Below are 14,250 nucleotides of genomic sequence, written 5' to 3'. Positions count from 1 at the left end.
GCAATCTTTTCTTCCATTAGAACGTTTATGATGTGCAACAAGTACTGCACTGAGTACTTCTGTGGTTACTCAAATTGCTTCATTTCCTAATCGCCCATAGAAATTCAGCAGCACTTGGAGTTTTTCCTCTTCAGCCTTTTTTGTATCCCCGGCACAAGGCCTGGCCCATCCAGTGGGCTCCGTGGACGCCTGCTGGGTGAGCGCTCTCCGCTCTGCTCCACGAGTCTGCAAAGCTCGTAAAGCAAATGAGGGCTACAACCTGCCTCAAAAACGGGAGTCCTGCCAGCGCTGATGTAATAAGAGGAAACCTAAACTGTATCTGCATCAAGGAAACCAGCTATCAGTGGGAGATGAACCCGACCAGGCTGTGGAAAGGGAGTCTTCGGTTTCCGATGACGACACAGGAGGGGCACCCTAAGCTGACACAGGAGCGGTGCCAGGCCAGATAAAGACTTGCTACGATGGAAACACAACACACACACCTGGATTAAATTAGTTCTTTATGTTTACAACCCACAAGACAGCCGACTGAGAAAAATTTCACGAAGGCGTCAAGGACACAGAGCTTCTTAAAATATTTCTCCCCTTCTCTTCATATTTTCAGTCTGCAAGCTAGACTAGATAATATACACTGTCAATTAAAAAGAAAAAAACTACGCAAAATAAAAATAAGTCCCAAGGCAGAGTTCTGTAAAGAATCCCTAACAGCTGAAACATTCCAACTTCGGTGACCACTGAGAGTAGGTTTGCTGGCTTTGCAGAGGGAGAGCGCGTCAAGGGAAGGGCTGGGGCATCGCAGTCTCCAGGGCGGCTGGACTGCTTCCCCTGCCCTCAGGGAGCGTCAACACCCCCAGTGGCCTTTGGTCACCTCCGACGCCGTTGGTTCCAAGCGTCCTGGGGCCCTGGTGGTCCCTGACCGCAGCCGGTGGGGGGAGGCAGCTACAGCCTGAGCTCGCGGTCGGGCTTCATGCTGAAGGGCTCCAGGCGCTCGGCCTCGGGCAGCAGGCTGTTGAGCCGCTCCAGCAGCGGCACCGTCTGGTCGATGCCCATCTGGATACGGCGCAGGATGGCCGACATCTCGTTGACCTTCTGGATCTGCTCGGCGTATTTGGCGTATCTTTTCTGGCGCTCCTGCATGAAGCTAAAGAGGGTTTCTACAGACAGATCCATCTGCAGGAGGGAGAGAAGTGAGACACATTCAACCCAGAGGAAACAAGTCCCGTCACAAGGCTGGGGGATGAGCACGAGGTGCGGAGCCCACAGGCCACGTGGGGGGCGACCAGCTTTGCAGGAAGCGGAATCGCTGGGCATAAAAACCTGCCAGGACACAACCTGACCGGCTGCTGCCCCAGAACCCTCTGCAGAGGGAGACTGGGATGACGGCCTCCAGCTCTGCCTTCTGGGAACGTGAGCCATCTAGTCCTTGTTGAGACCCTGGGATTTCTAGCTCTTTCTCTCTATAGGAAAGAATCCTGGGCTCAGAAATCAGGCAGACCAAGGTTTGACTCCGGCTCTGCCACTTGAGCTGCTACTATGTATGCTTTCTGTCTCAGGTCTTTCATCTGCAAAAATCAGGGGACTGATGGCAGACTTGCAGGGTTGCTGTGAGGACGAAATGAGATGACGACGTGCTCAGGACTCGGCTTTGTCCTCCCTCCTCCCTGGAGGCTGCAGACCGCAGTCACTCCGGGAGAGCTGCCTGGAGGGGGTGGCACTCCCCGCCAGGACCACAGATGCCAACCAAGTCAAGTCTACATACCATGCGGGGCAAACGGAGGGCTGCTTTGGGCACTCTCCCCCCAGTCAAGCAAACTGGAGGCTCTGGGCTCCCCTTTTGTGGCCTCTTTTTCTCCCCTGGCGAGGTTCTTTGGTACCTATCATCTGGATGAAAACAGGAGGAGGAGGGAACTGCCAGCGTGTCGGATGCCCGCAGCCCTCCTCTGCACGGACCCGCGTCCACTCCCTCCCCACTTGTTTCCTTCCCCAACCAGGGAGGAAACAGTCACAGCCCCGAGACTCATGCTTCTGTCCCAAAGCTCAAGTGGCACCTCAACCCTTCCTTTTTGTCCTCCCAGGAGCGCGGCCCTTCCCAACCCCGGCAGCCAGCCAAGCGCTGGCCCTCAACGCGAGTTACCGCAGAGCCTCCGAAGACGGCGTGATAAAGACAAAAACAAAACAAACACTCTAACACAGAAGAGACCCAAGCCAGGGCAGCCCCGAAAACAACATGGCCAATTCTATCCTGACGCGGTGCGCGTGGGGGGAGGGACGGTGCTGAGGAGCAGGGGGTTGCTACAGGAACTCAGGGCTTATTTTTGTCCGTTGGTTCTCCCGTCACTTGTTTGGAAATGCTGAGGGGACAACGAAAGACAGCTGGTGAAGGGCTGGGGTGCGCAGGGAGGAAAATAATCCATCTGCATGGGAAGCTCCAGACAAGGTGGAAACGGTTTCTACCTTCCGAGGGCTCTCCGCAAGCCTGTTCAGGCGCTCAGCACTTTGGAGGTGGTGAGGCAGGAAACGACCGTCTTCCTCACAGTCGGCGCCAGCCTTCTCAGGATGGCAGTTCAGTCCAGCACCTAGAACACTCCGCCCTCTGCGAGACTGTGGGAGCCAGCTGGGACCCACTCGTGGGCCAGCACAGCCCACGGAACAGCCTGCACCAGAATTCAGAACCTTCTCGCGTCATCACGTTTCGCTTGGCACTCCCGGTCCCCGACTCTACCAGACTAGACAGACCCCCGAGTCAGAGTTTATCTGAAATGGCCTCCAAGGCTCTACCTTATCGTGCCTAAGGCCCTTGGCAATCAACCCACCCCCTCCCCTACGGCCGGACTGACACCTGATCAGACAGCTTTTACAACCATCTTAGCAGAGTTCTTGTTCAATGGCATACACTTCCTTACACACTTCCACATCCAGCTGAGGCCACGTTTAATGTGTCCAGAGCTTCTGTCCGAAGCCACGTCATGCTGAATGCTTAGGTGAGCACACTGAATCCAGGCACGCCGTTCAAACGTGTTTAGAGTATGTCTTCCAAGAGTCAATTCCATGACAGTCCCAGAGGGAAAAAACCACAGAAGAGGAAACTTAGGGCTGAGAGACCTCCAAGATCTCACAGTGACAGAACCAAGACTAAAACCCAGATTTCCTCAGTCCAGCATCTTCCTTTTACCGTATTTAATTGAGAGAGTGTACCATTAGGGGCACACGAGATTTTAGTTGGTACATGGCATGGCATTAAAGAGCATCAAATCACGTGATGGAGAAGTTATTGCCTTTTAAATCTTTTCCCATTCTTTCTGATTGCTGCTGGTGCAGCTAAGACTTTAATACCTGGAAGAGTGTAATAAAATGGGCAATGCCTGCTTCCCATGCCCCGCCCTTTGCTCAGACAATACCGCTCCTGACCCCTACCCCTACCTAAGGATGTGCCCGTGAACCCCAGGTACACACTTACTCCAGCATTTCTGACATGACTTTAGGCAATGTCAGCATCTAATGCAATTCTGAATCTTACCATTTTGACAATCGGGAACATATTCACCTTTCCTGTTTCTATTTTGGCATGTAGACTCTAACAAAGAAGCGTAAATACAACATACAGAGTCAACAGACATTTATCGAGTACTACCGTGTACCATGCATGCACCATGCAAAGTCCTAGCGATATAGATATTAAGAACCAAAACTATTTACACCCACACGGCTTACTGTGTACATTAACATGACTTTTCTTTTCCACTCTCTTTGTTAACATGACTTTACGATTCCAGGAAACTCAGGCCCAGAAGGAGGAATGTTGCAAATAACTTTGTTTCAGGAACTTCCAGAGGAGCCATTTAAATGAAAAAACTATTAGATTTTCCAATAGACAGAGAATGACTATTTATTCCCCGTGACTCTTGCCTCAAAACCCTGGCCTTGCTGTGACCACATGTCTAAGTAGTAGTCAGCGGCATGTATATGAGGAAGTCTCTCACGGAGCTTCCGGGTGCCTTCCTAAAAGTTAGCTGGCATGCTCCTCCTCTCCTTCTTTGTCCCTTCCCTCCCTCTGCTGCTGCTGAAATGCAGATGCAGCCCCCATGGACCACAAGAATAACTAAGCTTATGATCTGTGGGTCGGCAGAGCAGTGAACTAGAAGTCTGGGTCCATGAGGCTTTTTCCCCATGAGAGTCGTACCAGGTGTGGCAGAGAACAACAAATTTCCATTTTGACTGTATGGCCCAGGAAACTCTGTTCAATACTCTGTAATGACCTATATGGAAAAAGAACCTAAAAAAGAGTGAATATATGTATATGTATAACTGATTCACTTTGCTGTACAGCAGAAACACAACACCGTAAATCAACTAGACTCCAATAAAAATTAATTTAAAAGAAACAAACGAGGTAGAGACTTCCCCTGGTGGCGCAGTGGTTAAGACTCCGCACTCCCAATGCAGGGGGCCTGGGTTCAATCCCTGGTCAGGGAACTAGATCCCACATTCATGCTGCAACTAGGAGTTCGCATGCCTCAACTAAGGAGCCCGTGAGCCTCAATTAAGAAGCCCGCCTGCCACAACTAAGACCCGGTGCAACCAACTAACTAACTAAATAAATAAATATTTTTTAAAAAAAAAAAGGTAAAAAAAAAAAATTTCCATTCTGTAATAAGCCACCATAATTCTGGGTCTCTGTAACACCAGTTCGATTTAATCTTACACTGATAGAATGAATGTGATAAAGTCTCTGCCCTAAGGAGCTCACTGTTTACTCTTAAACTCATACTTCAAACCTTGCTCCACATATGCATACACTGCCTCTGGTGGCAGTACCTTTCAAAGGGCAGGTGAAAAAGGAGGTGAGATCATTTGTGGGTGCAAGTGCAGGCTTTACTATGACATTAGACATCTATAGAAGGGGCTCAAAGTCGTTCCAAATACCTTATGTGGATGGGGCATCCTATTTGCCCACCTGGTCGGTCCACTGCCAGCAATGGATCCAAAATATTAGCAAATCAAATCCAGAAATATACAAAAAAGATAGTATATCATTACCAAGTGGGGTTTATCTCAAGGATGTAAGCTTTTTCAGCATCTGAAAATCAAAGTGATTTGTCATTTCAATATAATAAAGGTTAAAAATCATATAATCATTTCAACAGACACAGAAAAAGCATTCAACAAATTATGAAAATTTCAGCAAATTAGGAACAGAAGGAAACTTCCTCAGTCTGATAAAGGGCATCTGTGAAAACCCAACAGCTAACATCACAGCTAGTGGTGAAAGACACTTTTCTCCCTAAGATCAGGAATAAGGCAAGGATGCCCATTCTCACCACTTCTATTCAAAGTTGTACTAGAGGTCCCAGCCACTGCAATAAGTCAACCAAAGGAAATAAAAGGCACAGGAACTGGAGAGGAATAAATAAAAGGGTCTTAATCTGCAGATGACATGGTGTACCTAGAAAATCTTAAGGAAGCTTAGAACCAAAAACTAATAAAACCATCAAGTGAATTTAGCAGGGTTGCAAGATACACGGTCAACATACAAAAATCAATTGTATTTCTATATATTTGCAATGAACAACTGGACAATGGAATAAAAAATACAAAATTTACAATTGCATCAACATAAAAAACTTAGAGAAAATGTCACAAAATATGTATAAGACCTACACACTGATATTACAAAACCCTGCAATGAAAAATTAAAGGAGATCTCGAAAATGGAGAGGTATACCATGTTCATGGATTGGAAGCTTCAACATCATTAAGATGTCAGTTCTTGCCAAATCGATTTATAGATTCATTTGCAATCGGAATCAAAATTCTGGATGGCTTTTTTTGGTAGGGATTTGACAAGCTGATTCTAAGTAAACAGAATGGTCAAAAGAATTTTGAAAACGAACAAAGTCTGAAGACTTATAGTAATTCTTTCAAGACTTAATTTAAAGCTACAGGGCGGAGTCAAGATGGTGGTGTGGGAAGATGCAGAGTTAGCGTCTCCCCACAACTAGGGCGCCTGTCAGCTACTGGTGAGGGACTCTGAGGCCCAGGGGATGGGAGGAACCCCAAAGTGAACCGGTAGGACATAGAGGGAATGAGGAGGGAGGAGAAGTGGAAGCCAGACAGGATCAGTGACCCTGAGACCAGGGAGATCAGGAGAGGCAGGTGGGAGGGACTCTTCAGGAAAAGCGGGAGAGGAGCAGAGACGGCGATCGCCTGGCCCACTCAGGCAGGGGAGGCTGCTGAGCTCCCAAGGCGGTACCCCTGCCACAAAGCCCCATCCAGGCCACGTGGGTCCTCGGGGCATAGGAGGGAGGCCAGGGAGATCGGGAGAGGCAGGCAGGAGAGGCCCTCCTAGACTGCAGGAGCAGGAGAAGAGAGCAGGGCATTTGTCCCACTCACTCAAGCCCAGGAAGCCTGCTAGGCTCCCAGGTGAGATGTCCTGCCCTCTGAGACCCACGCCTGGGCCCCTTCTGTTCCTTGAGCCTAAGCCCCACCCCCCACAGCCCCCAGGGCCTTTTCCAGCCCTGTGGGTCCTGAGCACTGGCCCCACCCACCACCCAAACCTCACCCTTGCTTAGGCCCCACCCTCCAGAGCCAAGTTCTTCCCCCCTCCCTTTTTTTTTCCCCTCCTCCTCTTTTTTACTATTGTGGTACTGATGTACCTTCTGGTTGTTGATTCCGCTATAGTTTTATTTTTATATTCTTCCTAATATATCTGTTAGTTTCCTAGTCTAATTTTATTTTTCACTTTGTTATTGTTCTTTTTTTTTTTTTTTTTTTTTTTTTGCCACCCCAGGCATCATGAGTCCAGGGTCAGGCCGAAGCTCCTGCAGTGGGAGCTCCAAGTCCGAACCACTGGACTAACAGAGAACCTCAGACCGCAGGGAATATTCATCAGAGTGAGGTCTCACAGAGTTCCTCATCTCAGCACCAAGACCCAGCTCTACCCAACAGCCGATAAACTCCAGTGTTGGAAGCCTCAGGCCAAACAACCAATAAGACAGGAACACAATCCCACTCATAAAAAAAAAAAAACATAGACGGCAAAAAACTTTTTCACAGATGAAGGAGCAAGATAAAAAACCTACAAGACCAAATAAATGAAGAGGAAATAGGCAATCTACCTGAAAAAGAATTCAGAGTAATGATAGTAAAGGTGATCCAGAATCTTGGAAATAGAATGGAGGCACAGACTGAGAAAATACAAGAAATGTTTACCAAAGATCTAGAAGAACTAAAGAACAAACAGACAGAGATGAACAACACAATAACTGAAATGAAAAATACACTAGAAGGAATCAATAACAGAGTAACTGAGGCAGAAGAAGAATAAGTGAGCTGGAAGACAGAACGGTGGAAGTAACTGCCAAGGAGCAGAATGAAGAAAAAGAATGAAAAGAATTGAAGACAATCTCAGAGGCCTCTGGGACAACACTAAACGCACCAACATTCAAATTACAGGGGTTCCAGAAGAAGAGAAAAAGAAAGGGTCTGAGAAAATACTTGAAGAGATTAGAGTTGAAAACTCCCCTAACATGGGAAAGGAAATAGTCACCCAAGTCCAGGAAACACAGAGAGTCCCATATAGGATAAACCCTAGGAAAAACACACCAAGACACATATTAATCCAACAAACAAAAATTAAAGTCAAAGAAAAATATTAAAAGCAGCAAGGGAAAAACAAAAAATAACATACAAAGGAATCCCCATAAGGTTATCAGCTGATTTTTCAGTGGAAACTCTACAGGCCAGAAGGGAGTGGCAGGATATACTTAAAGTGATGAAAGAGAAAAACCTACAACCAAGATTACTCTACCCAGCAAGGATCTCATTCAGATTCGATGGAGAAGTCAAAAGCTTTTCAGACAAGCAAAAGCTAAGAGAATTCAGCACCACCAAACCAGCTTTACAGCAAATGCTAAAGAAACTTCTCTAAGCGGGAAACACAAGAGAAGAAAAAGACCCACAAAAAGAAACCCAAAACAATTAAGTAAATGGTAATAGGAACATACATATCAATAATAACCTTGAATGTAAATGGATTAAATGCCCCAACCAAAAGACACAGACTGACTGAATGGATACAAAAACAAGACCCATATATATGCTGTCTACAAGAGACCCACTTCAGACCTAGGGACACATACAGACTGAAAGTGAAGGGTTGGAAAAAGATATTCCATGCAAATGGAAATCAAAAGAAAGTTGAAGTAGCAATACTTGTATCAGATAAAATAGACTTTAAAATAAAGACTGTTAGAAGAGATAAGGAGGGACACTACATAATGATCAAAGGATCAATCCAAGAAGAAAATATAACAATTATAAATGTTTATGCACCCAACATCGGAGCACCTCAACACATAAGGCAAATGCTAACAACCATGAAAGGAGAAATCAACAGTAACACAATAACAGTACGGGACTTTAACACACCACTTACACCAATGGACAGATCATCCAAACAGAAAATAATAAGGAAACACAAGCTTTAAATGACACAATAGACCAGATAGATCTAAGTGATATTTACAGAACATTCCACCCAAAAGTGGCAGAATACATTCTTCTCAAGTGCACATGGAACATTCTCTAGGATAGATCACATCTTGGGTCAAAAATCAAGCCTCAGAAAATTTAAGAAAATTGAAATCGTATCAAGCATCTTTTCTGACCACAACGTTATGAGGTTGGAAATCAATTACAGGAAAAAAAACTAAAAAGCACAAATACATGGAGGCTAAACAGTGTGCTACGAAATAGCCAAGAGATCACTGAAGAAATCAAAGAAGAAATGGAAAAATACAGAGAAACAAATGACAATGAAAACACAATGACCCAAAACCTATGGGATGCAGCAAAAGCAGTTCTAAGAGGGAAGTTTAGAGCAATACAATCTCACCTCAAGAAACAAGAAAAATCTCAAATAAACAATCTAACCCTACACTTAAAACAAGTAGAGAAAGAAGAACAAAGAAAACCCAAAGTCAGTAGAAGGAAAGAAATAATAAATATCAAAGCAGAAATAAATGAAATAGAAATGAAAAACAATAGCAAAGATCTATAAAACTAAAACCTGGTTCTTTGAAAAAATAAACAAAATTGATAAACCCTTAGCCAGACTCAGCAAGAAAAAAATGGGAGAGGACACAAATCAATAAATTTAGAAATGAAAAAGGAGAAATCACAACTGACACTGCAGAAATACAAAGGATTATAAGAGACTACTACAAACAACTATATGCCAATAAAATGGACAACCATGAAGAAATGGACAAATTCTTGGAAAGGTACAATTTTCCAAGAGTGAACCAGGAAGAATTAGAAAATATAAACAGACCTATCACAAGCAATGAAATTGAAACCATAATTAAAAATCTTCCAACAAACAAAAGCCCAGGACCAGATGGCTTCACAGGTGAATTCTATCAAACATTTAGAGAAGAGCTAACACCAATCCTTCTCCAACTCTTCCAAAAAATTGCAGGAGAAACATTCCCAAATTCATTCTATGAAGCCAGCATCACCCTGATACCAAAACCAGAAAAAGATATCACAAAAAAAGAAAATTATAGACCAATATCACTGATGAACATAGATGCAAAAATCCTGAACAAAATGCTAGCAAACAGAATGCAACAGGACATTAAAAGGATCATACACCATGATCAAGTGGGGTTTATTCCAGGAATGCAAGGATTCTTCAATATATGCAAATCAATCAATGTGATACACCACATTAACAAATTAAGGAATAAAAACCATATGATCATCTCAATAGATGCAGAAAAAGCTTTTGACAAAATTCAACACCCATTTATGATAAAAATTCTCCAGAAAATGGGCATAGAGGGAACCTACCTCAACATAATAAAGGCCATATATGACAAACCCACAGCAAGCATCATACTCAATGGTGAAAAACTGAAAGCATTTCCACTAAGATCAGGAACAAGACAAGGATGTCCACTCCCGCTGCTCTTATTCAACATAGTTTTGGAAGACCCAGCCACAGCAATCAGAGAAGAAAAAGAAATAAAGGAATACAAATTGGAAAAGAAGACGTAAAACTGTCACTGTTTGCTGATGACGATTCTATACATAGAAAATCCTAAAGATGCCACCAGAAAACTACTAGAACTAATCAATGAATTTGGTAAGGTTGCAGGATACAAAATTAATGCACAGAAATCTCTGGCATTCCTATACACCAACAACAAAAAATCAGAAAAAGAAATTAAGGAAACACTCCCATTTACCATTGCAACAAAAAGAATAAAATACCTAGGAATAAACCTGCCTAAAAAGGTGAAAGACTTGTACTCAGAAAACTATAAAACACTGATGAAAGAAACCATGACATAAACAGATGGAGAAATATACCATGTTCTTGGATTGGAAGAATCAATACTGTGAAAATGACTATACTACCCAAAGCAATCTACAGATTCAATGCAATCCCTAATAAACTACCAATGGCATTCTTCACAGAATTAGAATAAATTTTACAATTTGTATGGAAACACAAAAGACCCCAAATAGCCAAAGCAATCTTGAGAAAGAAAAGTGGAGTTGGAGGAATCAAGGCTCCCCGACTTCAAACTATACCACAAAGCTACAGTAATCAACAGTATGGTACTGGCACAAAAACAGGAATATAGATCAATGGTACAGGACAGAAAGCCCAGAGATAAACCCACACACATATGGGCACCTAATTTAGGACAAAGGAGGCAAGAACATACAATGGAGAAAAGACAGCCTCTTCAATAAGTGGTGCTGGGAAAACTGGACAGCTACATGTAAAAGAATGAAATTAGAACACTACCTAACACCATACACAAAAATAAACTCCGGGCTTCCCTGGTGGCGCAGTGGTTGAGAATCTGCCTGCCAATGCAGGGGACACGGGTTCGAGCCCTGGTCTGGGAAGATCCCACATGCCACAGAGCAACTAAGCCCGTGCGCCACAGCTACTGAGCCTGCGCGACTGGAGCCTGTGCTCTGCAACAAGAGAAGGCCGCGACAGTGAGAGGCCCGCGCACCGCGATGAAGAGTGGCCCCCGCTCGCCGCAACTAGAGAAAGCCCTCGCACAGAAACGAAGACCCAACACAGCCAAAAATAAATAAATTTATAAAAAAAAATAAAATAAAATAAAAAATAATAAATAAACTCCACATGGATTAAAGACTTAAATGTAAGACCAGACACTATAAAACTCTTAGAGGAAAACATAGGAAAAACATTCTTTGACATAAACCACAGCAAGATCTCTTTGACCCACCTCCTACAGTAACGGAAATAAAAACAAAAATAAACAAATGGGACTTAATTAATCTTAAAATCTTTTGCATAGCAAAGGAAACCATAAACAAGACAGAAAGACAACCCTCAGAATGGGAGAAAATATTTGCAAATGATACAACAGACAAAGGATTAATCTCCAAAATATACAAAGAGCTCATGGAGCTCAATATCAAAAAAAACAAACAATCCAGTTAAAAAATGGGTGGAAGACCTAAATAGACATTTCACCAAGGAAGACATACAGGTGGCCCAGAGGCATATGGAAAGATGCTCAACATCACTAATTATTAGAGAAATGCAAATCAAAACTACAATGAGGTATCACCTCACGGTGGTCAGAATGGCCATTATCAAAAAAGCTAGAAACAATAAATGCTAGAAAGGGTGTGGTGAAAGGGAACCCTCCTGCACTGTTGGTGGGGATGTAAATTGATACAACCACTATGGAAAACAGTATGGAGGTTCCTTAAAAAATCAAAAATAGAATTACCATATGACCCAGCAATCCCACTACTGGGCATATACCCTGAGAAAACCATAATTCAAAAAGAGGCATGTACCACAATGTTCACTGCAGTGCTATTTACAATAGCCAAGATGTGGAACCAACCTAAACGTCCATTGACAGAGGAATGGATAAAGAAGATGTGGCACATATATACAATGTAATATTACTCATCCGTAAAAAGAAGCGAAATTGAGTTATTTGTAGTGAGGTGGATGGACATAGAGTCTGTCATATAGAGTGAAGTAAGTCAGAAAGAGAAAAACAAATACTGTATGCTAACGCATATATATGGAATCTAAAAATAAAAAAATTGGTACTGATGAACCTAGTTGCAGGGCAGGAATAAAGAGGTAGACATAGAGGATGGACTTGACGACATGGGGTGGGAGGGTGAAGTGAGAGCAGCATTGACATATACACTACCGAATGTAAAATAGCTGGCTGGTGGGAAGCAGCAGCATAGCACAGGGAGATCGGCTCGGTGCTTGGCAATGACCTAGAGGGGTGGGATAGGGAGGATGGGAGGGGGGCTCAAGAGGGAGGGGATATGGGGACATGTGTATGCATGTGGCTGATTTTCTTTGTTGTGCAACAGAAACTAACACAATATTGTGAAGCAATTATACTCCAATAATTATACTCCTATTATATACTCCAATTATAAAACAATTACGAAACAACAAAGGATTAATCTCCTTAATTATACTCCAATTATATACTCCAATTATACTCCAAAAAAAGCTATAGTAATCAGGATTGGCATAGAGACATATATAGATCAATAAAACTGAACAGAGTGTAGAAACAGATCTAAACATACATGGGTCAATTATTTTTTTTACAAAGTTTTCAAGGTAATTTAATGGGGAAAAGAAAGTTTTTCAACAATTTTTGGAAGAACCCAATAAAACCTGAACCCCTACACCTCACCCCATACACAAAAATTAGCATGAAATGGATCACAGACCTAAACATAGAAGCTAAAACTATACAACTTTTAGAAGAAAAACCTTTGCTACCTTGCGGTAGGCAAAGATTTCTTAAACAGGTCCAAAAAACATTAACCATAAAACAAAAAAATGGTCAAATTGATCTTCATCAAAATTTAAAACTTCTCCTTGAAAGATACCATTAAGAAAACGATAAGGCAAGCCACAGACTAAAAGAAGAAATATTATCTATTGATCAACATCTGATAATAGACATATTCAGAATATATAAAGACCTCTTACAACTCAATATTAAGAAAAAAAACCAAATTTGGGATCTTTTCAGGAGAACTGACCTGGGCCTCTGTCTCAAAACCTTCATTGAGTTTCTTTAAAAAATCTGCTTTTGGGCTTCCCTGGTGGCGCAGTGGTTGAGAGTCTGCCTGCCGATGCAGGGGACACGGGTTCGTGCCCCGGTCCAGGAAGATCCCACATGCCGCGGAGCAGCTGGGCCCGTGAGCCATGGCCGCTGAGCCTGCGCGTCCGGAGCCTGTGCTCCGCAAAGGGAGAGGCCACAACAGTGAGAGGACTGCGTACCGCAAAAAAAAAAAAAAAAAATCTGCTTTTGAGATCCTTAAAACGAGAATTTAGATCCCTTCCAGGAAAGTGAGCCTCCAACTGATAAGCTGAATATCAACTAAATTTATTAAAAAGAAAAGGAGGGGAGAGGAGGCCAGTGAAGAGCCACTGGAAACGGGCTGGGAGCCTACAGAAAAGTCCTGCCAGAGATGAGCTTGAAGTGGGGTCTGGTCCTCTTGGGACAAAAGGTCCAAGGAAGTAAAAGAGTAAAACTTGCTTGAAGATTGAACCCACAGGCACTGTTAAGTTGGACTACAGACCAGGAAAAAGGGAATAGCTAGATGTTAACCAGACAATAGTGTCCCCAGAACTCATCTGGGGAAGGCCCAACACGGTGTGGAAGGGAAGACATTCTGGTCAATTTTCACATCACTTTGAGGACTCTGGAGGCTTCAGGTCCACGACCAAGATTATCCTGGATGCCATCCCTGTCTCTGGATAGTTACTGCTGCCAGACGAGAAGTGGCTATTCACGACCCCAATGTCCATGAGGTTGCGCACTTCACCTCGGGAGGGACCTGTTTCATGGACGCTCCCGTCCTGGCTGAGCTGCGGTGGCAGAAAAGGACTCAGTGGTTTTCAGACCCACTGGCTTAAATTCTCAATAGTTCACCTCCCAAGGTTTCACCAGAGCTTTCACCTCAGGTGTGAAATGACCATCCAGAGCCTGGGAATAATCTGTTTACACACTGGAGGCATCCTGAGCTGGAGGTGAGTGACTCAGAATCCCTCTGAGAGGGGAGGGCTTCTCTCAGAAGGGGAGGGGGCTTCGACAGAAACAACGTAATAAACAAAGAATTACTGTGAGGCTCGAGTCACCAAGCTTTACGGACAACTATATGTAGCTGGCAGGTGAAGACAGCAGTGTCAGACAG

At 43.7% G+C, this 14,250-nt stretch overlaps 1 protein-coding gene across 1 annotated transcript in view; it reads right to left on the bottom strand.

The window, feature by feature from the left end:
* Positions 1-252: 252 nt before the first annotated feature.
* The window catches only part of BORCS5 (BLOC-1 related complex subunit 5), a 98,513-nt gene continuing 84,515 nt past the window's right edge, over positions 253-14,250 (bottom strand). Inside the window, exon 4 of the mRNA XM_082849575.1 lies at positions 253-1,170. Coding sequence (XP_082705701.1) covers positions 940-1,170 — 231 coding nt within the window. The 3' untranslated portion in view covers positions 253-939. The remainder of the gene's footprint in view (positions 1,171-14,250) is intronic.

The sequence above is a fragment of the Leucopleurus acutus genome (assembly GCF_964270905.1).
Source record: "Leucopleurus acutus genome assembly, chromosome: 11".
Taxonomy (NCBI): domain Eukaryota; kingdom Metazoa; phylum Chordata; class Mammalia; order Artiodactyla; family Delphinidae; genus Leucopleurus; species Leucopleurus acutus.
Note: the sequence above shows the minus strand (reverse complement) of the source record. Positions and strands in the feature narration are given on the sequence as shown.